General features: G+C 49.0%; 1 protein-coding gene across 4 annotated transcripts; it reads right to left on the bottom strand.

Moving 5' to 3' along the window:
- Window positions 1–689: 689 nt before the first annotated feature.
- Window positions 690–27,019, bottom strand: LOC119954375 (palmitoyl-protein thioesterase ABHD10, mitochondrial-like). 4 transcript variants are annotated; one of them, XM_038779569.1, is made up of 5 exons: window positions 26,994–27,019; window positions 24,283–24,459; window positions 14,056–14,167; window positions 2,637–2,774; window positions 690–1,201 (listed from the first exon to the last, which is right to left on the bottom strand). In XM_038779569.1, the coding sequence occupies exons 1-5, from the start codon at window positions 27,002–27,004 to the stop codon at window positions 854–856; spliced, it is 786 nt and encodes a 261-aa protein (XP_038635497.1). In that variant the 5' UTR covers window positions 27,005–27,019; the 3' UTR covers window positions 690–853. The 4 variants fall into 4 exon arrangements, with proteins under 4 accessions (XP_038635497.1, XP_038635496.1, XP_038635499.1 ...); XM_038779568.1 differs by lacking the exon at window positions 26,994–27,019 and adding an exon at window positions 26,830–26,976; XM_038779571.1 differs by lacking the exon at window positions 26,994–27,019 and adding an exon at window positions 26,797–26,820.
- Window positions 27,020–27,958: the final 939 nt, after the last annotated feature.

Here is a 27,958-nt window from a genome sequence, read left to right as displayed (position 1 = left end):
CATTAAGCCACAAACAGGAAGTTATAGATTCTTCTTTCTCCCTCCCCAACATCACACCAATTTGCCTCAAATCCTTGTGAGAAAAGGGCCATTTGCCCCATCAAGTCTGCACTGATCCTGTGAAAGAGCACTCTACCTAGCCCCACTCCCCAACTGTAACCCCACCTAACCTGCACATCCTTGGACACTGAGGGCAATTTAGCATGTAGCCCCACCTAACCTGCACATCTTTAGACTGCAAGGAAACCAGAGCACCCGGAGGAAACCCACGCAGACATGGGGAGAAAGTGCAAACTCCACGCATTCCACACACATTCGCCTGAGGCCAGAATTGAACCCGGGTCCCCGGCGCAGTGAGACAGCAGTGCTAACCACCGTGCCACACAGGAGAACCTTACCTTGTCTTGCCTACATGTGACTCCAGAACAACAGCAATGCAGCTGACTCTTAAATGTCCTCAGGGATTGGCAACAAAACTCCCACAGCCCATGAACCATCATCTCAAAGCTCTTGACAGCCAATTAAGTACTTTGAGATGTCACTGTTGTAAAGTATTAGACCTGGGAAGTGCTTTGCCCTCCGGTTAGCCAAAGCAAATCAATCAGGGAATTTTAAGAGCCCTGAATATATTCTACATCCTTTCTAAATCGGATAGAAGTTACTTAGATGAATTAGTTCTGTAGCAAAACTGTTTTTAAATTGGCAACTTTATTGGCAGTAATTCAAGGTTCATATTTGCTAGTTATTTTGTGTAACCACATTTCCCTAAAGCTGTTACAAAGAATAGAACACAGTTGAAGCCCTGGTTGGTCATTTTAGCTGATATTAACCAACAATAGTTCAAATAAGTTTCTCATTTCAGTTCTTTTCTCGTTACTCTGTGCAGTAGGTCTTCAACCACAGTAACCAGCAGCTTGAGGTCATCACTCTGCGACATGCGGTGCTCGCCACCCTTTCGCAGGATGACGTCCACGTCGTCACTCGCGAGCTGTTCCGCGACCTTGATGGATGTCTGCCAAGGGACGACCTCGTCCTTCATGCTGTGGATGAGCCGCACTGGGCAGGAGATGTTGATGCTGCTTTGCAGAATGCAGTGTTCCTCTGCCTCCTTTACAAAGCCGTACTGAATGGTGTAGACGCCGCCCTCAATGTACCTGGATTTCCTTGTATACTGACCAGTCTTCTCAGCTTCCATTCTCACCTGACGACGCAAGGACAGGGGACAAGCGGACATCAAAATTGACCGTGTACATCGAGTAATGACATCCATTTGTAACAAACTCAAAATCAGACGGGTCAAATTGGGGAGGCAGTGGAGTAGTGGTATTGTCGCTTTGCTAGTAATCCACAGACCCATGCTCTGGGGACCCGGGTTCAAATCCCGCCATAACAGATGGTGACATTTGAATTCAATACAAATCTGGAATCAAAAGTCTAAAGGTGACCATGAAACCACTGGCGATTGTCGTAAAAACCCATCTGGTTCACAGATGTCCTTTAGGGAAGGAAACCTGCCGTCCTTACCCGGTCTGGCCTACATGGGACTCCAGACCCACAACAATGTGGTTAACTCTTAAATGCCCTCGGGAATGGGCAATAAATGCTGACCCAGCCAACATTCGATCCCATGAAGGAATAAAAAAATAAATAAAAGCAAAATACTGCGGATGGATGCTGGAAATCTGATATAGAAGCAGAAAATGCTGCTGAAACTCAACAGGTCTGGCAGCATCTGCGTTGGATCTCTCCAGAGATACTGCCAGATCTGCTGAGTTGATCCAGCACTTTCTGTTTTTATTTCAAAATTAGACGGACTTACGCACTTAAATGCAACTTAAAGGAAAATATAGTCTCGGAGGGAGGGTCTTTAATTCATCCTGGCCAACCCTGACATTCATTGTTCTCAATCTTTATTGTATTCAAACAGGGCAAGAGACGTTTTCAAATTAACATTTTTATGCACATTTTTTTCACCCCCCCCCCCAAATATAAAATGGGGTAGTACTGTACTTGGAATAATAACGCCTGGGAACAAGGAGGAAATGTGACGTGGGCTGATCACAACTCCCTGAAGACCGGGATGTTGTTTTGTGTCGTTAAAAACATAACCAGAGTTGCAATAAAAGTACAAGGTTTTAATAAGTGACAGGAAGTGTTTCCGACTTTGTAATGTGTAGCACGCACCCTGCAGGAGTGAGAGCAAAGCTTAAATACTTCATCACAGCTCAGTCCAGGTCAGCAAGAACACTTGCCAGAAATATTCTTATACCCTCGAGCCTGCATAATGTGAATTATGTACTAAAATTGTACGTTTAGAAAAAGTGTCAAGGGAGTGAGTGAGGCCGATAAGACAGATAGACTATATTTAGAGTGGGGATGTAATTACACACAATAACAACAGAAATGGCAGCGAAAACAGTGTCTTTGATAAGGCAATGTTTAGAGTACGCGTCCTTTGTCACAATTTCTAAAGATTTGTCTGTCTTGTCTCTTTACAGAGACGATATAATTCCAGCAACTTTCCGCCCACGTTTCAGATCTACATATTTTGTGACATTCTCTAACCGTCCCCACCCCCGCCCCACACTTTTTATTCACGGAACTATTTAAATGCAGGTGCACTTTCAATATCCTACCTCGGAGGGGAGCTGGTTCAAAGCAGTTACAAAGTGATCCGCTGCTGTTGCTATGCCGACCATTCCAGCCACTCTCTCTGGCCTCTCGAGGCAAGCCAATAACATGAGCCAACCACCCATGCTGGAGCCAACAAGGATCTGAAATATAGACGTTAAAAAGGAGGGTCAAGTCAATTCGGACACAAACGTTATCATTATTAAAAATAAATTTAGAGTACCCAATTATTTTTTTTCCCAATTAAGGGGCAATTTTGCGTGGCACATCCACCTAACCTGCACATCTTTAGGCTCTGGGGGCGAAACCCACGCAGACACGGGGAGAATGTGCAAACTCCACACGGACAGTGACCCAGCGCTGTAAGCAGCAGTGCTAACCCACTGGGCCACCGTTCTGCCCACAACCATCATTTTAACCCACAAACTGGGAGATTTTAAGAGAACCTGTGTACAAAATGCAGGTATCCCCTACTGAAAGCGCATTCTAATAACGCATTTTTATTTTAGCCTGGTTTATAAATTAGGGAGGTTCACCGCATAGTGCCGGCTCCATCTTTGTTTGAGCACAGTTACTCCAGTCCTTTTGTAAAATCAAACTCTTCGCTGACCACTCACAGCACCCCCCCCCCCCCCCCCCCCCCCCCCCGGCCTCCATCCCTCCCATCTTGTAGCTGCCTCTCCCACCAGAGCTCCCATTTCCCACCTCTTGTTCCCTGACCCTTCCGTTCGTCGCTTTGTCTTGCCCGCCACCCCCGCCCCAAGCCCAGGGAGAGGGGTGGCGAGAGGGAAGAAAGCGAGTTAAGGAGCTGGAAGGGTTGCGAGTGGCTAGCGGGAGGGCCGGGCTGGGCAGAAACGGCAAGCAAGTGACAAGTAGCAATAGATAGTGAGGTCGTAAGTGAGTATAAAGTTATTAAGAGAAATGTGGGGCCAGTTAGGATCAAGGCAAGGCAATATGTTTTTAATGGAACGATTACAGGTCAGGACCATTCTTGGTTGTGGGAACTTGATTTTCTGGTCGCACGCCATTTTCAGGAGTACTGAATGAAGGATAGTTGTGTTGGGATTTCCACCCCCCAATACAAAATATGTCAATTTTAGAGTGAGGTGCGCAGGATTCAATAATACCACTAACCTAGTAGAACCAACTCTATCTAGACTATCTCTACACATGTAGTTGGCAATTTAACAGGATGGTCCCGGATTGTACAGCAATTAAAAATTAATCTCCTGATGCACAAGTCGGAAGAGAAAACATGAGCAGCGCAGTGGTTAGCACTGCTGCCTCACACCGCCGAGGTCCCAGGTTCGATCCCGGCCCCGGGTCACTGTCCGTGTGGAGTTTGCACATTCTCCCCGTGTCTGCGTGGGTCTCACCCCCACAACCCAAAGGTGTGCAGGGTAGGTGGATTGGTCACGCTACATTGCTCCTTAATTGGAAAAAAACTCATTTTTACTAATGACTCTAAAATTTATATAAAAAAATGAAGAGCATTACAAGAATCTCGAGTGTTGCCCGAATCTTGCGAGGCCTTTTCTCACATTACAAATACCAATGTCTAATGAAGACAGATTTAGTTAAAAAAATTCGATCTGACATTTGCCAATGCCACTCCCCTGCCAACCCTTTCCTCATTAAAGCACCATTCCCTTAGTTCCATAGTTGCTGGTTGCCCTCCAGCACTTCACCCAAGTTGCCAATCGACAACCCAAAAGCCCAAATAGTTAATTTTATAAATTTGTTCAAGGGATGTGGGCTTCGCTGGCTAGACCAGCATTTATTGTCCATCCTCAAATGCACTTGAGAAGGTGGTGGTGAGCTGCCTTCTTGAACCACTGCAGTCCCTAATGTGTAGGTACACCCATAGTGCTGTTAGGGAGAGAGTTCCAGGATTTTGACCCAGCGACAGTGAAAGGAGGTAATATATTTCCAATTCAGGATGGCGTGTGGCTTGGAGGGAACTTCCATGTGGTCGTGTTCTCATGCATCTGCTGCCCTTGTCCTTCTTCTAGATGGTAGTGGTCATGGGTTTGGAAGTGAGTTCTTGCAGTGCATCTTGTATATGGTATTGTGCCACTGTGCGTTGCTGGGGGAGGAAGTGAATGTTTGCAGAAAGGTGCCAATCAAGCGGGGCTGCTTTGAACTGGATGGTGTTGAGCTTCTTGAGCATTGTTGGAGGTGCACTGCTCCAGGCAAGTGGAGAGTATTCCATCACACTTCTGACATTGCATTATCCCCGTGTGTGCGTGGGTTTCCTCCGGATGCTCTGGTTTCCTCCCACAGTCCAAAGATGTGCGGGTTAGGTGGATTGGCCATGCTAAATTGCCCGTAATGTCCTAAAAAGTAAGGTTAAGGGGGGCGTTGTTGGGTTACGGGTATAGGGTGGATACGTGGGTTTGAGTAGGGTGATCATGGCTTGGCACAACATCGAGGGCCGAAGGGCCTGTTCTGTGCTGTTCTATGTTCTATAGAATGTGGACAAGCTTTGGAAAATCAGGAGGTGAGTTACCTGCCACAGGATTCTTAACCGTTGACCTGCTCTTGTGTTCACTGTATTTATATGGCATGGGGCTGGTTTAGCACAGGGCTAAATCGCTGGCTTTTAAAGCAGACCAAAGCAGGCCAGCAGAACGGTTCAATTCCCGTACCAGCCTCCCCGAACAGGCGCCGGAATGTGGCGACTAGGGGCTTTTCACAGTAACTTCATTTGAAGCCTACTCGTGACAATAAGCGATTTTCATTTCCAGTTGCAGCTTGTAGGTGGAGGTCGCATGTTTGGTGGCTCCTGCCAGAGCTGTTTTTTACGGCCTTTTTAGCCCAGATTTCAGTGAAGGTTGGTTCATGAGGAGTTGTGTGGTGTCTTAGGCCACTTGTAGAATGACAAAAGGCGGCAAGAAGAATCCTGGGAAGAAGGCAGTGAGCAAACGTCCCCCACCATCCATGTCGAGGGGTGCAGCAGGAGGATAGATGGCGGAAGAGAGCCTGTCGGGTGGGGCGGTGCCAATTATCCTGGAGAAGATGACGGAGGTGATGGCTGGCGAGTTCAAACAGCTGTTCTCCAAACATCAGACGGGGATGATGGCATCGCTTAAGGTGTGGATGGGAGAGACCCTGGCCCCGGTAAGAGAGGGGTTGGTGAGAACTTTGATGACAATGCAGGAGCAGGGAGAGAAAACGAAAGGGATGGAGGAGGCCATGTCACGGCACAGTGACCATTTCATCTCGGTGGATGAGGAGCTGTGGAGGGTGGTGGAGATTAACAGAGGGCTGGGAGCCAAAGTTGAAGACCTGGAGAACAGGTCGCAAAAGCATAGCCTGCGCATCCTGGGTGTGTCCGAAGGGGTGAAGGGTTATAGGCCTTCAGAATGGTCTGGTATTTATATGGCTAGTCCAATTCAGTCTCTGGTCAATGGTAACTCCCAGGATGTTAATAGTGAGGGATTCAGTGACAGTAATGCCTTTGAATGTCAGGGGGTGATGATTAGCTTCTCTCTAATTGGAGATGGCGAGTGCTTGTCACTTGTCAGCCCAAGCCTGGATATTGCCCAGGTCTTGCTGCATTTGGGCACGGACTGCTTCATTATCTGATCAACCGCGAACGGTGCTGAAAATTATGCAATCATCAACGAACATTTGGGGGAGGGGCGGGGAGGTGGAATTGGTGAAGCAGCTGAAGGTGGTTGAGCCGAGGGCACTACCCTGAGGAACACCCGCAATAATGTCCTGGAGCTGAGATGACTGACCTCCAACCATCACAACCATCTTCCTTGGTGCCAGGTATGGTTCTACCAGCGGAGAATTTCCCCGGATTCCCATAGATCCCAATACTGCTGGGACCCCTGGATGCCAGGCTCAGTCCAATGCGGCCCTGATGCCAATTGTTGTCCAGCTATGCGATTGAGTTTGATTTAGTCCCCACTTGAGATCCAAACAAATGCACTTTGGGGAAAAGATTGCAAAATAGCAATCAGGAGGAGGAGCCCATGGTTATGTCTCCTCACTCCAGCACGTGTATTGAAGCCAATTTCATAGTCCCAGGCTGCCCCAGCTGACTCAGCATGCACTTGACCAGCGCCGGCCCTAGGGTTGCTGGCGCCCCGGGCAAGCTGAACTTCGGCGCCCTTGGGGGGGGGGGGGGGGGGGGGGGCGAGGGGGGGGCGGGGCCGAGGCCGAGGGGGGGGGGGGGGGCCGAGGGGGGGCGGACCCGGGGGGGGGGGGGGGGGACCCGAGGGGAGGGCGGGGGGAGTGGACCCGAGGGGGGGGGGCGGCGGGGCGGGGGGAGCGGACCCGAGAGGGGGGCGGGACCGAGAGGGGGGCGGGGCCGAGGGGGGGCGGGGACGAGGGGGGGCGGGGACGAGGGGGGGGGACCCGAGGGGAGGGCGGGGGGAGCGGACCCGAGGCGGGGGGAGCGGACCGAGCGGGGGGGCGGACCGAGCGGGGGGGCGGACCGGGGGGGGGCCGCCCTGGGGGAGTGCGGCTACACTGGGGGAGTGCGGCTAACTTGTGGAATTTAAAATCAATTAATTAATTAATTAATCTGACAGGGAATGCTCGTCTCATTAATAATGATCACAAAGCTATGATCGATTGTTGTATAAACCCAACCCTTTTCACGAACGCCCTTTAGGGAAAGAAATCTGCCCGTCCTTACCTGGTCTGGCCCACAGCAACGCAACGCTCTTAATGCCCTCCAAAATGGCCGAGCAAGGCACTCGATCAAGAGGGCAGATTACCACCGCCTACCTTATCAAGGGTAATTAATGATGGACGATAAGCACTGACCTTGCCAGCGACATATCCCAAGAATTAAATTTTTTAAAGTTACGCCACACTGGGCAATGTCTTTGCTGCTAGAAAACGATTGCTCTACCAAACCGGCCAAAGTATTTTATTTTATTTCCCCTCAAAACAAGCTAGGTGATATTCATAGCCTTTCCCTGGAGTATATTCCTTCAAAAAGCAATAATAGCTGCTTCCAACATGTTATTAAGTTGGCTGATTCACTGTTATTTGTGCCCTCAGCCTGTCACATCTGGGTAGCAGAATGACGGTTCAGCACAGTGGCTGCCTATTTTGAGAATACAGGAATTTTTCACCATGCAGATTAAAGGGCAGCGTTGCACTGAAACCAGCGTTTCTCAGACTCTGCCTAATAATTGACAGCGGCAGGAACGCCCCTTTAAGAATAACAGGTTTGGTAAACACGCAGGTCAAAATATTTTCGGAGTCACGCCGCACAGAGGGAGGCCTTTTGGCATATTGTACCGGTGCCAACTCTTTGAAGAGCTTTTCAATCAGTCCCACTCCCCCATGTCTTTCCCCCACAGTCTTGCAAATGTATCACCGCCACATATTCATCCAATTGCCTTTTTAAAGTGATAATTGAATCTGCTTCCACCATCCTTTCAGTGTGTAATCTGGGACCTGACTAACTCGGTGTAAAAATGGTTTTCCCCGTACCGCTTCTGGCCCTTTGCAAATTATCTTAAATCAGATTCCTCGGGTCACCAGACCTTCTGCCGGTGGAAACAGTTTTGCCTTATCGACACCTCATGGTTCTAAACACCTCTTATTTAGCTTTGTTCATAGAATTAGTTTCTGTGAAATGGGAAACCTGCCAATAACATAAGGCAGCACGGTAGCATTGTGGATAGCATAATTGCTTCACAACTCCAGGGTCCCAGGTTCGATTCCAGCTTGGGTCACTGTCTGTGCGGAGTCTGCACATCCTCCCCGTGTCTACGTGGGTTTCCCCCGGGTGCTCCGGTTTCCTCCCACAGTCCAAAGATGTGCAGGTTAGGTGGATTGGCCATGATAAATTGCCCCTTAGTGTCCAAAATTGCCCTTAGTGTTGGGTGGGGTTATGGGGATAGGGTGGAGGTGTTGACCTTGGGTAGGGTGCTCTTTCCAAGAGCCGGTGCAGACTCGATGGGCCGAACGTCCTCCTTCTGCACTGTAAATTCTATGTGCGATCAGGATATCTAAATGAAGAGGTGTTCTCGTCTGGTAAACTCGCACATTCCCCCCAGTGTCTACGTGGATCCCACCCCCACAACCCAAAGATGTGCAGGATAGGTGAATTGGGCATGCTAAATTGCTCCTTAATTAGAAAAAGGAATTGGGTGCTATAAAAAAAAATTTTTAAGCTGTCTGGTAAACTCTCCCCATCTTGAATCGGCCGATTGTGTGTGTGGTTGGTGGTGGTGGTGGTGGGGAAATGAATCTCCAGCTCTGAAGAGCACAGTCCAGGCAGCTTCTAGTTATTGGGAGATGAAGGTGACGTCGTGGTAATGTCACAGAACCCCTAATCCAAAGGCCCAGGCTAATGTTCTGGGGTCATGGGTTCAAATCCCAGACGATGGAATTTAAATTCAATGAATAAAAATCTGGAATTGAAAGCTAGTCTCAGTAATGGTGACCCCGGAACTATCTTTGCTTGTTCAGGGAAGGGAATCGGTCGCCCTTACCCAGTCTGGCTTACATGTGACTCCAGAACTACGGCAATGTGGTTGACTTTTAACTACCCTCTGAAATGGCCCAGCCAGTCACTCATGTCGAGGGCAATTAGAGACGGACAAGAAATGCTGGTCTTACTTGTGACACCTACATTCCACGTAAAGAACAACGATTTTAAAAACTTCCGATATGTGACAGGGCTGCTATTAACTGTCCACACGACCCTCGGCGCCAAGGTTAAAATGAGCCTGATTCAACACACTGACCTCTTCCACACAATGTACAGACGGGCGAGGACTGGAGCATCCTCGGCTGTGACAGACCAGTGGTTAAAACACTGCCAACGGGGCAGCGCGGTAGCATGGTGGTTAGCATAAATGCTTCACAGCTCCAGGATCCCAGGTTCGATTCCCGGCTGGGTCACTGTCTGCACGTCCTCCCCGTGTGTGCGTGGGTTTCCTCCGGGTGCTCCGGTTTCCTCCCACAGTCCAAAGATGTGCGGGTTAGGTGGATTGGCCATGCTAAATTGCCCGTAGTGTCCTAAAAGTAAGGTTAAGGGGGGGGTTGTTGGGTTACGGGTATAGCGTGGGTTTGAGTAGGGTGATCATGGCTCGGCACAACATCGAGGGCCGAAGGGCCTGTTCTGTGCTGTACTGTTCTATGTTCTATTCTATGTCATTGGCAAGGTTCACACTTAAATGATGAGCATCTCTATTGCATGGATCAGATTGGAACTGAAAGGGAATCCAAGACGTTTTGTTCATTTCCCCAAGCTACTGGAGGGTCTCGGAGTTTCTCCTGCGACAACATTTAGTCTCCAGCTAAGGCTAACTGCCCTATATGGGGAACCATGGGCATTATTCTCCCATCGTGGTATCATCCCACGATAGTGTTCTTTCAGTACTTTCTGGTTTGAAAATAGAGTCAGGTACATATGCAGATGAATAATTACTTCTGAACAAACCATTAATATCCAAGGAATTGTAAACTTGCACAATGCTCCATGGGTAATAACACTATTGTGTATTATTGGGTTTGCATGGAGCAGCAAGATCCCAGTTTCAATCCTTTGATTTTACTGGAGTTATCAGATACCAGCAGAGGTGCCAGGAGGGCAGTTGCAAGGCCAACAACTAGCCTTTAATGTCGTAACTAATTCCCAGGAATGTCATCAGGCAGGTTTGACATTGAACCATATAAGATTATTAGAACAAGTGACCAAAAGCTTGGTTAAAGAGATAGGTTTAAAAGAGGAGCGAGTTGCAAGGCTTAAAAAGGGAACTGCAAGGTACTCAGGGAGTCCGGTAGTAATAGCTTTGTTGAGAATTTGGAGGCAGTTTCGACAGCACTTTGGGTTGGGGGCAGGGTCAAGAGAAATGTCAATTCGGAGGAACCATAGATTTGAGCCAGGGAAGTGGGATGGAAATTTTTGGAGATGGGAGGAGAACGGAATTAGGACACTAAAAGATTTATTTCTTGGGGGTTGTTTTGCGGGATTGAAGGAACCAAGTATGGGCTGGAGTAGGGGAAATATTTAGATACATACAAGTGCGAGACTTTGCCAGAAAGGAGATACAGAGCTTCCCAGTAGAGATAGCTTCCACAGTGCTGGAGGAGGTGCTGACGACAAGGGGAATGGAGAAGGGGGTAGTATCGGCGGTTTACGGGGCTATTTTGGAGGAGGAGGAGGTGCCGCGAGAAGGGATCAAGGAAAGTTGAAAGTTGGGAGAGGGTGTGGAAGAGGGGTTCTGGTGCGAGGTGCTCCAGGGGGTGAACGCCTCCACCTCCTGTGCAAGGTTGGGGCTGATATAGCTGAAGGTGGTGTTTAGAGCGCATCTTACAAGGGCAAGGATGAGCCGTCTCTTTGCGGGGGTATAAGATGTGTGTGAACGTTGCAGTGGAGGCCCCGCAAACCATATGTTTTGGTCCTGTCCAAAGCTGGAGGATTACTGGAAGGAGGTGTTTACGGTAATCTCTAAAGTGGTGCACATGAAACTGGACCCGGGCCCTCCGGAGGCTGTGGTGAGTCACAATCCTAGTAATTCACACTGTGTTATATTGTATGTGTTGTGTCTCTGTAAGCTCGGTATACGAGCAGTTGCGCGGCTCTGCCCATAGGGGGAGATCAGGAGTTTGTACTGGGCTCCACCCTTGGCTCCGCCCATGGTTCCTCCCACTAACTGGAAGTATAAAGATCTGTAGTTGTGAGCCTGCTGCCAGTTCATCGCGCCGCAGGCAGGCTCAGTTGTAAGACTATTAAAACCACTGTTCACTGGCTAGGAGCTGGGAGGCCCTGCATAAACTTAACCTCACAAGGTTGGTGGAGCAAATGGAGGAGGAGTTTAAAAGGTGGGATATGTTACCGTTGTCACTGGCGGGTAGGGTGCAGTCCATCAAGATGATGGTGCTCCCGAGGTTTCTGTTCCTGTTCCAGTGCCTTCCCATCCTTATCCCGAAGGCCTTTTTTAGGAGAGTTAACAGGAGTATTACGGGATTTGTATATGGGCGCACGGGACTCTGAGGGTGAGAAGGGTGTTCTTGGAACGGGGCAGGGATAGGGGGGCTGGCGCTGCCCAACCTCTGTGGGTACTATTGGGCTGCCAATGCAGCGATGGTGCGTAAGTGGGTAAGGGACGGGGAAGGGGCAGCATGGAAGAGGATGGAGATGGCGTCCTGTGTGGACATGAGCCTAGAGGCGCTGGTAACTACACCGTTGCCGCTCCCTCCAACGAGGTATACCACGAGCCTGGTGGTGGTGGCTACCCTCAAAATTTGGGGGAAATGGAGATGGCATAGGGGGGAGGGGGGAGGCTCAATGGAATCCCCGATACAGGGGACCCACATGTTTGTTCCAGGGAGCATCGATGGTGGATTTCTGGGCTGGCACAGGGTAGGTATTAGGAGGTTGAGGGACCTGTTTGTGGATGGGAGGTTCGCGAGCCTGGGTGAGTTAGAGGGGAAGTTTGGGCTCCCCCCGGGGAACATGTTTAGGTACATGCAGGTTAGGGCGTTTGCCAGGCGGCAGGTGGAGGGGTTCCCTCTGTTGCCCCCACGGGGGGTACGGGACAGGGTGCTCTCGGGGGAGTGGGTTGGAGGAGGGAGGATTTCAGACGCGAAAGCAGGAGGTAGATGAGGCCTCGGTGGAGGAGCTGATGGGTTAATGGGAAGAGGAGCTGGGTGAGGAGATTGAGGAGGGGACGTGGGCGGATGCCCTGGAAAGGGTGAATTCCTCCTCTTCCTGTGCGAGGCTTAGCCTCATGCAGTTCAAGGTGCTGCATAGGGCCCACATGACTGGGACGAGGATGAGTAGGTTTTTCAGGGGCGAAGACAGGTGTGCTAGGTGCTCGGGGAGCCCAGCGAACCACGCCCATATGTTTTGGGCATACCCAGCGCTGGGGGAGTTTTGGAAGGGGGTAGCAAGGACGGTGTCAAGGGTGGTGGGATCCAGGGTCAAACCAGGCTGGAGACTCGCAATTTTTGGGGTTGCAGTGGAGCCGGGAGTGCAGGAGGCGAAAGAGGCCGGTATCCTGGCCTTTGCATCCCTAGTAGGCCGGCGGAGGATCTTGCTTCAATGGAAGGATGTGAGGTTCCCAAGCGTGGAGGCGTGGATCAATGATATGGCGGGGTTCATTAAATTGGAGAAGGTGAAATTTGCCCTGAGGGGATCAGTACAGGGGTTCTTTAGGCGGTGGCAGCCTTTCCTGGACTTCCTGGCGGAACGGTAGGAAAATAGGCCGACAGCAGCAGCAACTCGGGGGGGCAATTGTGTACGTGGGTTTGCTGGATGTGGCGGGTGTTATCTCTTTCCTTTTTGTTGTTAGCTTTTTTTTGTTTTAGTAGTTGCTTTTGTAGTTGGGTGGTTGTGGTTCTTGGGTTTTTAACCATGGTTGTTTTGTTAATATTGTTTTGTTGTTTATATTTTGTGAAAATCTTAATAAAAATTTTTTTTTTTTTTGAAAACCACTGTTCACTTCCAACCACGTGTCCTGTGAATTGGTGGTCACATCAGAGGCCATATTCGGGGTGTAGGACCAGCCGGGGTTTGATACGGGCGCAGAGGCAGATGTTGATCGCCCGAAGGCGGATCCTGTTAGGGTGGAGATCAACCTCCCCACCCTGTGCCCTGGCGGGGGGACCTGCTGGAATTCTTGACGCTTGAAAAGGTCAAATTTGAACTGAGGGGAAGGATGGGGGGGTTCTACAATTCATGGGCGTTATTCATTATGCACTTTCGAGAATTGGATCACATCAAATATTAGGGGGGTTGGGGGCTGGGAGGGTAGGGAGGAGGGGGATTGCATATGTTAATGGTGACTATGGGTGATTCCTGATTCCTTTTTGTCATTTGTTTATGTTAATATGCGGTTCAATGTCTGGGGTTTGGTGGGAGGATGGGATCGTTGTTATTAATATGGGGATTGACATTACATTTGTTACTGATTATTGTTTATTGTCAGGTGTAAATTTGGGAGAAAATGTGAAAAAGGGGGACAATAAAAAAAAAATTTTTAAAAAGAGGGTCAGGACCCAGTAGAGTGTGGTCTTATCGACTCATTTCATTGCTTAATACTGATCAGCTAATTGTGTGCAGTTCTGGTCACCTCATTATAGGAAGGATGTGGAAGCATTGTAAAGGGTGCATAGGAGATTTACCAGGATGCTGCCTGGTTTGCAGGATGAGAATCTTAACAATCTGCAGTTGAATATTAATGCTCACTGTTTAGGCTGCAGACGAGTAATTAAGAGTCATCAGTACTCTTCAAACTGTATCCCACTATGAATGATCACCTGCAGTGCAAAAGATAAGGGAAGGTGAGGGATGTGTGTGTGTATGTATTTGGGGATAGTGGTAAAGCATAAACAAATGATTGCTATTTCACAATTAACTTAGGCTAAAGGAAGTTAGATACAACTTGGTATAAGAGCAAAGATAACGGTGTAGTTATCACAGGGGTTTGCAGTGCTGACCTGAGGGCCTGTGGTTAGGTTGTCCAAGACTGATAGCACATCATTCTTCCAATCGCGTAACAAGCAATCCTTGAAAACTCCTTCAGAACCTCCACAGCCTGTGTAATCGAATCTAGGCAAAGAAGCGCAGAATAGTCCAGGTGAGTGATTGACAGTCAAACAAAGTTCATATTTTAAGAGGTACAGCTTGACATGAGCATAATGTCAGGGAAGGCAGCGGTGCACTGGTATCATCACTGGAGTAGTAACCTACAGACCCAGGATAATGCTCTTGCAACCCAGTTCCAAATCACGCCATGGCAGATGGTGACATTTTAAAAAAAATTAATAAAAAGTCTACCGATGACCATGAAGCCATCGTCAATTGTCGTAAAAACACATCTGGTTCACTTATGTCCTTTAGGGAAGGAAATCTGCTGTTGTTACCTGGTCTGGCCTACATGTGACTCCAGAACCGCAGCCTTGTGGTTGACTCTATGCCCTCTAAAATGGCCAAGCAAGCCACTCAGTTCAAGGGTAATTAGGGGTGGGCAATAAATGCCCAGCCAGCGATGCCCACATCCTATGAAGACTCTGGAACTTCTACATTTTACACTCCAATAGTGTTAATTTTCCATCAGTAAAATATGCAAGTTAGTACAAAACAGCTGTGATGAGGTAATCTATTTGATCACATGTGGAATTATATTAAAGTGGGTGGCCTGACAGTTCAATAGCAGTACAATACTAGACTCTCAGTGCAGGAGGGAGGATGCTGGACTTATAGTTTCATCAATGCCTTTGATCTTCTTCAGGGAACATCTTTGGACAGATCACAAGTCCAGTTCCCCGGCCTCTTGGCAGTTCCCATTGTCAAGCTGGTTTCTAACTTTAACTAGATAAATCAATCATCAACGGCATTTTTCTTCCCAAATGATCCCGGGAGATCGAAAGGATGTTTATATCTCTACGCTTCATCCACAAATGGAACCTCACCAGCCTGACGGAGGAAGTTAAAAAGGACCTGCAAAGATGGAACACACTCCCGCTCTCCCTCGCGGGGAGAGTTCAGACGATCAAAATGAACGTACTGCCCAGGTTCCTCTTCCTGTTTAGATCCATTCCGATCTACATCCCCAAGGCCTTTTTCAAAGCGCTGGACAAACTCATCATGGCGTTCGTATGGGGGGGTAAAAATGCTAGGATCCCAAAGAAGGTCTTACAAAAAACAAAAACCAGGGGAGGGCTAGCCCTCCCGAATCTACAATTCTACCACTGGGCAGCAACAGCCGAGCGAGTAAGGGGATGGATCCAGGAGCCAGAGGCTGAGTGGGTGCGTGCGGAGGAGGCCTCCTGCATGGGAACCTCCCTCCGGGCCCTCGCCACGGCAGCACTCCCATCCCCACCCAAAAAACACTCCAGCAGCCCAGTGGTGACAGCCACCCTCCAATCCTGGAACCAACTGCGGCAGCAACTTGGCCTGACCAAAATGTCGAACAGGGCTCCCATCTGCAACAACCATAGGTTCACACCAGCACTGACTGACGCCACCTTCAAAAGGTGGAGGCAGGACGGGGGGACACTGACAGTCAGGGACCTATACACGGACGACAGGATCGCAACACTGGACGAACTGACAGAGAAATTTCAGCTAGCTGGGGGGAACGAGCTACGGTACCTGCAGCTCAAAAACTTCCTACGAAAGGAGACAAGGACGTACCCACAACCGCCACGACAGACACTACTGGAAGACCTACTGGACGCAAGTATCCTAGAGAAAGGGAACTGTAGTGACATGTATGACCGACTGGTAGATAGGGACGACACCGTACTGGACGCAACAAGAAGGAAATGGGAGGACGACCTGGGGATGGAGATAGGGTGGGGACTCTGGAGCGAAGCACTGCATAGGGTCAACTCCACCTCCACGTGCGCAAGGCTCAGCCTGACGCAACTAAAAGTGGTACATAGAGCCCACTTAACAAGAACCCGTATGAGTAGGTTCTTCCCGGAGGTGGAAGACAGATGTGAACGGTGCCAAAGAGGCCCGGCCAACCACGCCCACATGTTCTGGTCTTGCCCCAGACTCGTGGAGTACTGGACAGCCTTCTTCGAGGTTATGTCCAAAGTGGTGGGAGTGAGGGTGGAGCCATGCCCGATAGTGGCGGTCTTCGGGGTTTCAGAACAGCCAGATCTATTCCTGGGGAGGAGGGCGGACGCCCTTGCCTTTGCCTCCCTGATCGCCCGCCGTAGAATCCTGTTTGGCTGGCGGTCAGCAGCACCGCCCAGAGCTGCGGACTGGCTGTCCGACCTCTCGGAATCTCTCCAAATGGAGAAAATCAAATTTGCCATCCGAGGGTCGGACGACGGCTTCCACAGAACGTGGGAGCCATTCATGCAACTGTTCCGGGACCTATTTGTGGCCAATGTACAAGAGGAAGAATAGTCGGGGGAAGGTAGCGGGAGGGGGGGGGGCTACAGGTTCGGTACGGGGGTTCGATGGCTAGCTAAGGCCCAAAACCAAACTAAATAAACATGTTGAGGGGGGGGGGGGGGGGGGGGGGGGGGCGGGCGCAGTTACTACTACGAAGATGCTTACCTGTAAATATGTATGTTAATTTTTGCGTGTTTGTTTGTTTTTTTTGTTCTTTTTCTCTCCTAACAATTTGTAATTTGTTCAATATAAATATGAAAACTGAATAAAAACATTTATAAAAAAAAAAATATCTCTACGCTTCAAACGTTCGGTTATATCACTTTGATGTGAACCCACTGTTGGGTTTGCAAAGGCTGCTCCGGAACGCCAGGTCTAAAATGGCCTTCACTCCCTTTACTGAAATCTAAAATGGCTGTTCCGAGACATTTCTGGTGTAGAGACGGAGAACTCTCTTCATCGATGTACGAATTAGATTACACACTTTAAATTATTGCAAGCAATTAATGTTACAATTTCCAAGTTGGAGACGCTCGAGTTTTGAACAGGCTAACGTTCCTGGCAATGCGTATTTACCTGTTCATTATGAACTTAGTTACGATAAATGTGCTACAACGTACGAAAACAGCACAAAAATCAGCATCCTGACCTTCGCAACACACCACGCACACAAGCCAGCACACACACACGTACGCGCGCGCGCACACACGCACACACACACACACACACTCAAAACTAGAACTTATTAGATTAAAAGTTACTTTCTGGTTATTTAGCTCTTTAAATACCGGCCCGAGCTGGGGCCGGGACTCTTGGTAATCCCCGGCTGGAACCCTATTGTGTGCCTCAGCCCATAATTAACTTAAGCGAACCTTCTTCCCCGGGTCTCCTGGATCGTTACACTGGCGACAAGGGGGGGAAAGAAAAGTGATTCTGGACAACCTTGCCCTAACCGAATAATCCGGTAACCAAACAAAACCAAAGGAATTCGAAGATGCCATTGTTCGGGTAGTTAAAGTCACACGATGCGGGCCTAGCGGATTGTGGTCAATATGCTGAAAGAAGGCGATATGAAGAAGACCAATAGAAGGTGAGTCTCCTGATTGCCTGCGGGGACCCAACGTTTGGCACCATCAACACCTCACCTACCTGGCAGCGAAGTCCTTCGACGGACTCATTGTACTAGCGGCGAAGCACTATGACCCAAAACTATCTGTAATGCTACAAAGATATATTTCACGGAAATATTTGTGTCACTTTGGCAGTGCCAGCCTGCCAGTACCAGCTGGGCACCTTGGCTTTGCCAGCCTGGCAGTGCGACTCGGGCATCTTGACAGTGTCAGCCAGGCAAGTGTCAAGGTGCCGAGATGCCAGGGGAGAGTTAAGTTGCCAACTTGCGCAGCCCCTGAACACCCAGGGATCTCCAGTAGCCTGGGAGACCCCCTTCCGCAGGTGCCATGCGGCCTGGTCCATGTTTGTGTGGACAGTGCTAAATGGCACAATGGGGAGGTCTCCCAGGTGCGGGCGTTAGTTCCAAGGTGCTGGGACGATCCGGCGCAGACATATTTAAATGAGCCGGCTGGCTGGGCGGGATCCAGACCGTGACGTCTTGCGAGATCCCGTTAGATCTCGTGAGGCGTCCCGCAAGATCCCACAAGAGGCCTCTCGCGAGAATTAACGGCCTCGTCGCATCAGCAAGTCGGGCACGACGAGGCCTGTTCGATCATGTTCGTGGATTCAATACGGCTGGAAGAATCCTTGAAGAATCTAACAGAATTCCTACCATGACTCCAAAAACCTAGCGGAACATTTGTGAGTACGAACCCCTCCCCCAGGGATGCTGAGAGATCAATTAGTATGCGGAATAAATAACTTGGAAACCCAGAGGAAACTATTGGCAGCACTTACCCTGGAGCTAAAAAGAGCCGTGGAAATGGCTTTATCTTGCAAAAACATCATAAAAGGGATCCAAGAACTCTTAAGATTCTATCGATGACAGCGTCCACAGTGTCAGGCGACTCCCATACAAGAGAACTGTGCACCATAGGGACGGCGCCCACGTGACCCACCCGCATCCAAATCAACAATCAGGTATAAGGTAACTTTATAGAAATATAAATGGCAAGTGCACTACAGTTTAAGTTCATCTTTTGAAGTAGTTCTCGGCATCAGCAGGTGTGAAATTCCCTGGGAGATTGCCTTGACATGTATTAACTTTAATTCACAGAGAAACCTCCCAGAACCTGGTCCTATTGTAAATACCAGACCTCACGTGATTTGTGGCAGCCATCTTAAGCCCGTGTCTTTGCTTGCTTTTTAAAAGTCCTTTTAGAGCAGTTCGATATATACCTGACCAGCCAATGAAATTAAAGGTTGATTTCACACGTCACATCATTGTGACAACAGGCAGAAAGCAAAAGTTAAGAGATTTTCATCTGTAATGGATTCAGTCCAGCATGACAAGTCATGCGAGCGTCAAGGTAGCGTTAGTAAAAAAAAAAAAGAACCAGCAATGCTCTCTGATATTGGACAGCAAGAGGAGTAAGGAAGTGGCCCAGCATGATCGGTCATCTGATCCTGCCTCCCTTTGATGGGAAAATGCCACTGGCTTTCCTCTTGGGTTAACTTTGGAAACCACCATGCAGGGATCAGCACAAACCGGTGTCTGACCAGTCCATGAATCTTCAGTGCTTAAAGAAAAGCAGAATACTGGAAATCTCAACTAAGGCTGGAAAAATGCTGGAAAAAACCCTGTGGGAAAAACCAGGGTCACCGTGAGCTCTGATGAAAGATCATCGCCCTGAGCGGAGGATCCGTCTTCCGCAGGCGTCACACGCACTGCCTGAAAAAGCAGCAAGACACTCGCGCTCGGAGAAGGCAGGTTTGCCGTACCTTCTGTCCATCAGGCAGTTGAGAGGACAGTGGGGTGGGCTTTCTTCCTGACTGTGGGCACCACGGTACAAAGTCCTGCCCTCCAAGAGCTGCCGGCCAATCAGAGTCCAGGGCCCTTGCACTCAGCAGTACTATGGAGGAGATGGCGGTTGTGGATAAACAGCACCCTCTGCCCTAAGGGTCCTCGGATTACAGAGCCACCCACAATACAGGTAAGTGCAGTTGTGTGTGTGTGTGTGGTGGTGGGGGGGGGGGGGGGGGGGGGGGGGGAATATCTCACGGGGTGAGGCCAGCTGAGAAAGGGAGGCCATGGGAATGTGCAGCAAGGGGGGGGGGGTGAATAGCTGTCGGCAGCCATCCCCATGTCCATGCTCTTGATAAGACACAGATGTGTACAGATTGAGGGACAGTTCCTCCCTCACCAACCCCCCCCCCCCTTCCAGTTGACATACAGGTACAGGCTTCACCTTGATAAGCCCGCCTGGAGCTGGGAAGATTGCAGCGGAGGCAGGAAGGGGCACTGAAGTGCTTGATAATTGGCCACTTAAAGGACCCATGGTGGGGGAGGGGGGTGGAGTGGAAAGGTGGACCATGGCCCTTCCCACCAAAGCTTATTTCGGGTAGTTTTGCATGATGGGGAGAGTTTTGCATTTCTATTCAGCAGATATTTATTTGATCCCATGGAATTGTAATAAAACATAGAAACACAAAAAGGCAACAAACAGAGGTACACGGATCTAGTGTTAAGAAATCTTCCAGATGTCATTGTTTTAATTTGAAGTCTTTATCAGTGCACTCACATTACATAAGCATCATCCTTAACTGCAGCATAAGTACAAGGATTGAAATGGCTGTCACAGCAGGAAGACCCAAGTGTATATTTCTCCTCACACTGAGCAGGCTCGCAATCACTGCAAGGTTTTTTAAAAATAAATTCAGGTTGCCAATTCTTGTTTTTTCCCCAATTAAGGGGCAATTTAGCGTGGCCAATCTACCTACACTGCACATCTTTGGATTGTCGGGGTGAAACCCACGCAGACACGGGGAGAATGTGCAAACTCCACACGGACAGTGACCCGGGGCCAGGATCGAACCAGGGTCCTCGGCGCTGTGAGGCAGCAGTGCTAACCACTGTGCCCTCTCCTGCCGCCTCCCTGCAAGGTGCAAGTTCCCAATCCCAAGTATTCCCACGATTTGGGACTTCTCCTCCGCGTGCAGGAATGTAAAAAAAATATGTCATGGAGGAAAACAGTCAGACTCCCGCGTTCCTTGGAAAGTGGAACTGTATTCTCCTCAAGACCTCCTAGTATCTTTCACGAGGAGTTTAAGATTGATTGATTGATATTTGTTACATGTACCGGAGTACAGTGTGATGTGACCATCAATTCACAAGAGGCACGATTGGAAGTAAACTGTGGTTTTAATAGTCTTACAACTGAGCCTGTCTGCGACCAGAAGAACTGACAGCAGGCTCACGGCTGCAGCACTTTATACCCCCTGTAGTGGGAGGGGCCATGGGCGGAGCCCTGTACAAGCTCCTCATCTCCCCCTATGGGCAGAGCCGCGCGACGGCTCGCATACAGAGCCCACAAGGACCTAATACAATGCAATGCAGTGTGAATTACAATACAGTATGAATTCACCACACAGTGAAAAGTATTTTTCTGCGGCCAGGGGAACGTACACAGCACGTACATAGTAGACAAAAGAATAATCAACAGAGAACATTGACAAATGGTACAATAGTGATTGGTTACCGTGCGAAACAAGGGCCAAACAAGAGCAGCATAGGGCGTCATGAATAGTGATGAATAAATGATGAACAACGAAGGTTCACCAGTCCAGCAGTGCACAAAGGGCAGCCTCTCCTACTCATTTAGTCCTTCACAGAGCTGGTGCACTCTCACAAGCCTCAACACTTTCTTCAGCCACACTTTGAACATTACAGAAATACAATCGAAAATACGTTCCTCTTATGAAATACTCCCTTTGGTATTGTAATAATCCCGCATATTTGGCACAAGGTGTGTTATAAATATAATAACCCTTTATCCAGAGTTAAATGTAAACACAGCTGCCAAATACATAGTGGTATTTTAAAAAAGAAACATTGCAGCCAAAGCCACACATCCTCGCCAGCCACGCACCCATCCACCGTGAAACAAAATGTCAGCCTTGGTCTAGCGCCGGCACTCACTTCCGATTCAGAGTTGTAGATTCTAGCCTCTTCCCAGAGACCTAAACTACCTAATCTCGGCAGACACTTCCCTGATACAGTGTTGGAAATTCCGTCTCCTAGATGGCCATTTAAACCGTAGTGCTGACCATGCCCCTCTTAGGTGGGTATTCATGATCCAACGACCGTTCTTCAAAGCAGGCGCGGGGAGCTCTCCTGATACCCCTGACCAATATTTAACACTCGTACAGAACGGTCACAGATAGATTATTTAATTAATTTTGCAGGATCTCGCTCCGCACAAGTTTGTGGGCGGGATTGTCCGTTGCGCTCGGCCAAATCTCCCTTCGCTGCAGGGAATCTCGCCAGCGTGAAGGAGCATGAAGGAACGGAGAATCAAAGTCTGTTTCTTAATTAATTCGCGGTGGCACAGCGTTTAGCTCTGTTGCTTCACAGCGCTGTGGACCCAGGTTCGATTCCCGGCTTGGGTCACTTGTCTGTGCGGAGTCTACACGTTCTCCCTGTGTCTGCGTGGGTTTCCTCCGGGCGCTCCGGTTTCCTCCCACAAGTCCCGAATGACGGGCTTGTTAGGTGAATTGGACATTCTGAATTCTCCCTCTGTGCACCTGGTGCCAGAGTGTGGCGACGAGGGGATTTTCACGGGAACTTCATTGCAGTGTTAATGCAAGCCTACTTGTGACACTAATAAAGATTATTATTATTAATTCATGCATGGGGTGTGTGTCATTGGCATTGCCAGCATTTCCTGCTGGTGGTGATGAATCGCCTTCTTGAACCGCTGCAGCCCAGGAGGTGTAGGTACACCCACAGTGCTGTTAGGGAGGAGGGGAACTTGCAGGTGGTGGTGGTGTTCCCAGCACTTGATGCCCCCATCCTCCTCGTTGATAGAAGGGTTTGGAAAGTGCTGTTAAATAGTCGTTGGCTACATTACTACCGCGACTATGTTTCAAAAGTACTTCCTTAGCTGTGACATGCTTTGAAGTGTCCAGGATGGTGCTAAATAAATGCACGTTCCACTGGCGTCAGAGTGGAAGAGGCAAACAAGCACGGTGCATATCAGAGACAGGTTCGGAATCTCAAAATGTGAGTGTTTTGTGGGGAGGTTTGCACACTTGAGACGGCAAAATCACAGTCACGTCATCGAGTGCTTAATAAAAATAAACCAAAACCGCACAAATCTCAATGAAAATATTTTCTTTAAAAAAAGAAACCAATAAAAATTTAAGAAATACCCGACATCTACTTGGATTGAGTATTTACTTCAATCTGAACTTTAAAAGTTCAAATGCTAATCAGGATTATTTATGGAGCAAATATATTTTCTGCCAGTGCTTAGTAACAAATTCAATCAAACAGATCGGGGTCCAGAGGCCAAACATTGTGAGCAGTGAGTGAAAAGCAGTCAAACAGATTGCCAATGATTGAAATGCAGAACATTTTGCAGACGAAAGCCAGCAGGACATTGTGAGATCTGTCTGTTCCTCTACTTGCTGTTCTGTTTTATTTACGTAATTGGTTACTTTGATGGAGCAAGTCAGCGGCAGGAACATCTGAATGTCAATGTTTCAGCTCAGTGAGCAGTGGCGACACAATCAATGATTTTATCATTCTGGGAGACCATATCAAGCCATCCATTTCCTTCCAATTAAAATAACGATTTTGTTATTCATTTATCTTGGGGTCTCTTTCCTGCCTCACAACCCCAGATATTGGAGCGCAATTGGCTGGTGATAATGCAGGGCCCTGCGCTCCTGTAGGGGTGGGTCTAACAGCAGACAAGCCAGCTCTGGCCTGGAAGCTAAACTTTGAGATGCAACTTTTCAAATTCTTCTAGTGAATTTTAATGAATCATCTGAACATTAAAAAAAAAGCTAAACGTTCAGTGATTTCACACTATGGATCAAACTCCATGAAGTCAATGTAAACAGCAAATATGGCAGCTTGCATCCCAAGGGAATGCGGGGGGGTGGGGGGGGGGGGAACAATCCCACTACAATTTATACTTTCACAATCCGGGCAACATGGTGGGGCAAGTGGTTAGCCCTGCTGCCTCACGGCGCCGAGGTCCCAGGTTCGATCCCAGCTCTGGGTCACTGTCCGTGTGGAGTTTGCACATTCTGCCCGTGTCTGTGTGGGTTTTGCCCCCACAACCCAAAAGTGTGCAGGGTAGGTGGATTGGCCGCGCTAAATTGCCCCTTAATTGGAAAAAATGATTTGGTTACACTAAATTTATTTATTTTTAAAAGAAAAAAAAATATTTTCACCATCCTGATCTGTTCATTATGAATGAAGTACAAACAAGTGAGGCCATTCAGCCCATCTATTCTGTCCATGCTCCATGTGATTTCTCACACTGGTTTGAGCTGCCCGAGCAAGTCAGGGATGAATTTTCCAGAGTTCGTTTTATCCCGATTGACCCTGGGTTTTTCTCCGGTCCCCTGTCCCTCCCAGGGGATTACATGGCTGAGGGGGCGGGGGGGGGGGGGGGTTGGGGGGTTAGGAAGTGTCCCGCCATCAATACCCCGCCCCTCCTGTATGGAGAGCAAGCTGGATGCACCAGCTGGAATGTTCTCACGTCCTTGCATTAAAATCCCACAGTCCCCAGCACAATGCCTGAACGCCACTTCCATGGCTGGTTTTGGCCTTCACCATCCTGACCAGAAGCCCATTCCAAGAAATGGTCTTCGTTTAACAACTGTCTGTGTTTACAACTGTGGGACAATACCTGACAAAGGAGTACCCAGCCGAACGACAGAAGTTCTCCACGGCCACTGCTTTCTCCCCGTTCATGCTGGACATGTATCCTGACAGGAACACAACACCAGGGTTCTGCGCTGAAATTCTGTGATAGGCCAAACGAGGCAAGGACAGCCTAGTAAGGAACTGAAGCGAAGACATCTCTCTGTCGTATTAAAGAAAGAAGTCACTTGCTGCTGCTGCCACAGGAAAAGTATTTGTAATAACAATAATAATAATCTTTATTAGTGTCACAAGTCGCCTTACATTAACACTGCAATGAAGTTACTGTGAAAATCCCCTAGTCGCCAGATTCCGGCGCCTGTTCGGATACACTGAGGGAGAATTCAGACTGTCCAATTCACCTGACAAGCACGTCTTTCATCTTTCGGGACTTGTGGGAAGAAACCGGAGCACCCGGAGGAAACCCACGCAGACACGGGGAGAACGTGCAGACTCCGCACAGACAGTAACCCAAGCTGGGAATCAAACCCGGGTCCCTGGTGCTGTGAAGCAACAGTGCTAACCATTCTGTTGTGCCAAAAGTCTAAAGTTATTTAAGGCGTATTTGTTTTGCCTAAAAGCTGGTGTCACTTCACGAAAAAGCAAATTCTAATTATTTCAACAAAAAATATTTCCAAATGAAAATCTAGACAATTAATCTCGAGCACCAGCCCTGGGTCACTGTCCATGTGGAGTTTGAACATTCTCTCTTTGTCTGCGTGGGTTTCACCCCCACAACCCAAAGATGTGCAGGGTAGGTTAAAGAGAAGGTGATGGCGAGCCGCCTTCTCGAATCGCTGCACATGTGGCCTTTGGTGACTTTCTCCCAGTGTCTGCGTGGGTTTCCTCCGGGTGCTCCGGTTTCCCCCCACTGGGTAGGCCACACTAAATTGCCCCTTAATTGGAAAAAATAATTGGGTAACTCTAAATTTATTTATTACTTTCAATTAATCTGAAGCAAGCTGTTTGAATGTGAGGCCATTACAAACTGAAACAGCACTGTGTTTACCCAAAGTTCAACCACATACTTTACCTACAAGCTCATGGGAGCAGTAACATTATACTCTCACACAGAAAGTCCAGCACAAAAACAGACCATCCAACCCAACAAGTCCATCTAATGTTTTGTGCCCCCACCAGGTGTTATCCTCCTGCCTCCCACTGTCTAACCCTGTCCACATATCCATCAATTTCCTTCTCCCTCGCCAAAGGATGAGCAAATATAAAAGTGGCACTCAAAATATCTGCTCTGGTGGAGATTGACCCAGCAGAGATTGGGCTGTCTGGGATTGCCTTGGTTTCTGTCGAACATGAGCCGCCTTCTCGAATCGCTGCACATGTGGCCTTTGGTGACTGTGGAGTTTGCACATTCTCCCCGCGTCTGCGTGGGTTTCCTCCGGTTTCCTCCCACAGTCCAAAGATAGGCAGGTTAGATGGATTGGCCATGCTAAATTGCCCCTTAATGTCCAACGGTTAGGTGGCATTATGGGAATAGGGCAGGGGGGTGGGCCTGGATGGGGTGCTTTTTCAGCGACTCGATGGGCCAAATGGCCTCCTTCTGCACTGTAGGGATTCTACAGCCCCATGTCAGGAAGATTTGGTTCTCCCCGATTGTGGGTCAACCTTCAAAATTGCATCTTTTAGTGTGTTTACTCGGGTCCTTTATTCCATCACAGTCTGTGTGGTCAATGCACCCTCTCTCCCCCCCCCCCCCCCCCCCCCCCCAGTTGGCAGCATTAACCTAGTCCCCATCTCCTCAATGCAATTCAAGTTTTTGCCTTTTTGCTGCCAGTGTGTTGCCAGTCCAGCCCAGTCTAGTCCAGCCCAGCCCAGTTGTCAGTCCAGCCTAGCCCAGCTGTCAGCCCAGCCCAGTCCAGCCCAGCAGCTCCGCTGTCAGCCCAGCCCAGCAGCCCTGCTGTCAGCCCAGCCCAGCAGCCCTGCTGTCAGCCCAGCCCAGCCCTGCTGTCAGCCCAGCCCAGCAGAGCCCAGCCCAGCCCAGCAGCTCCGCTGTCAGCCCAACCCAGCCCTGCTGTCAGCCCAGCCCAGCAGAGCCCAGCAGCTCCGCTGTCAGCCCAGCCCAGCCCTGCTGTCAGCCCAGCCCAGCCCAGCAGCTCCGCTGTCAGCCCAGCCCAGCCCAGCAGCGCCCAGCCCAGCAGCGCCCAGCCCAGCAGCGCCCAGCCCAGCAGCGCCCAGCCCAGCAGCGCCCAGCCCAGCAGCGCCCAGCCCAGCAGCGCCCAGCCCAGCAGCGCTCATGTCAGCCCAACCCAGCCCAGCAGCTCCGCTCTCTGCCCAGCCCAGCAGCTCCGCTGTCAGCCCAGCCCAGCAGCTCCGCTGTCAGCCCAGCCCAGCAGCTCCGCTGTCAGCCCAGCCCAGCAGCGCTGCTGTCAGGCCAGCAGAGCCCAGCCCAGCCCAGCCCAGTAGTGCGGCAGCTCCCGCTGGGAGCCCCCAGGGGACGGGCAACCTGCAGCTCCGGGTCGGAGAGGGGACCAGCCAGCAGCACCTGAACCAGAAGCGAAATAAAAACGAAACTAACCTTAACCCTGATAAAGCGGAATCCCCGCTACGGACAGGCAACAGGGACAAACACACAAGAAGCGATTCTCCTGGCCCATTTGCTGCAACTCTCTCCCTCTTAAATCCTGTTTCCTTTTTCTTCACTCCCTGGTGTTGCATTTAATTTTCTTAATCTGGATTTACCTGTTATTCATTCGCCCAACTCGTGAATTGTCCTTAATTTTGTTGCTGGAAATGCATTAAGACATTCATTTATTTACAAAAGCTTTGAAAATTAATTTCCATTAACTATTTAATTGCATACATTAAATTACGCTCTTCATTCATTAATACATTAACCCATTCGCCCTTCCACTTAATGCATATTTAATGAATGCTAATAAATGTCATGTCACCCCTAAAGAATGGTGTTATATTTATTCAACACCTTTGAATGATATTTAATATTTTATTTCTGAGGTCTTGACCTTCTCCCAGTTAATTTGTGCTACATTTTTATTCTTGTTATGAAACAATGTTTGTTTTAACTTTTTCATAAGTTCATAGATATAGGAGCAGAATTAGGCCATTTGGCCTATTGAGTCTGCTCCGCCATTCTATCATGGCTGATATGTTCCTCATAATAATCCTTATTGACACAAGTAAGTTTACATTACACTGCAATGAAGTTACTGTGAAAATCCCCGAGTCGCCACACTCCGACGCCAGTTTGAGTACACTGAGGGAGAATTCAGAATGTCCAATTCACCTAATCTGTTACCTACAATGCTACAGACTGTCATAATATATACCAATATATCATGGTGCAGACACACACTGATGGACACACACAGGGACCAATCAACATGTACAAACACCGCAGCCAATCACCAGTTAGAATACACACACTATAAAGGCAGAGGGCACCACGGTTCCCGCTCATTCTGGGTGCTGCCTCTGAGTGTAACAAGAACTCATCCAGCCCAGCACGGACTCACAACACATGCTCAGAGAATCAATTGGTTCGGACAAGGCTTAGGTCTCTAGTTCAAGTTAGCATTATTTAGACCCACAGTCATCATGTGTTAGTGAGAAGTAGTTAATAAAATTGAATTGAACCTTCATCAGTGTTGGAAGTGTCTGTTCATCTCTCAAGCCTACACTGGCCA

This window comes from Scyliorhinus canicula, chromosome 19 (assembly GCF_902713615.1).
Source record: "Scyliorhinus canicula chromosome 19, sScyCan1.1, whole genome shotgun sequence".
Taxonomy (NCBI): domain Eukaryota; kingdom Metazoa; phylum Chordata; class Chondrichthyes; order Carcharhiniformes; family Scyliorhinidae; genus Scyliorhinus; species Scyliorhinus canicula.
The sequence above is the reverse complement of the archived record's forward strand: the minus strand, read 5'-3'. Positions and strand labels throughout refer to the sequence as shown.

Coding starts and splice junctions, on each gene's coding strand:
- LOC119954375 (XM_038779568.1), bottom strand. CDS start 26,969: ATGCAACACCAGGGAGTGAAGAAAAAGGAAACAGGATTTAAGAGGGAG. Junction 14,168..24,282: donor GCTGGGTACTCCTTTGTCAG/GTATTGTCCCAC, acceptor TTCTTTGCCTAG/ATTCGATTACACAGGCTGTG. Junction 1,202..2,636: donor TGAACCAGCTCCCCTCCGAG/GTAGGATATTGA, acceptor TTGCGTCGTCAG/GTGAGAATGGAAGCTGAGAA.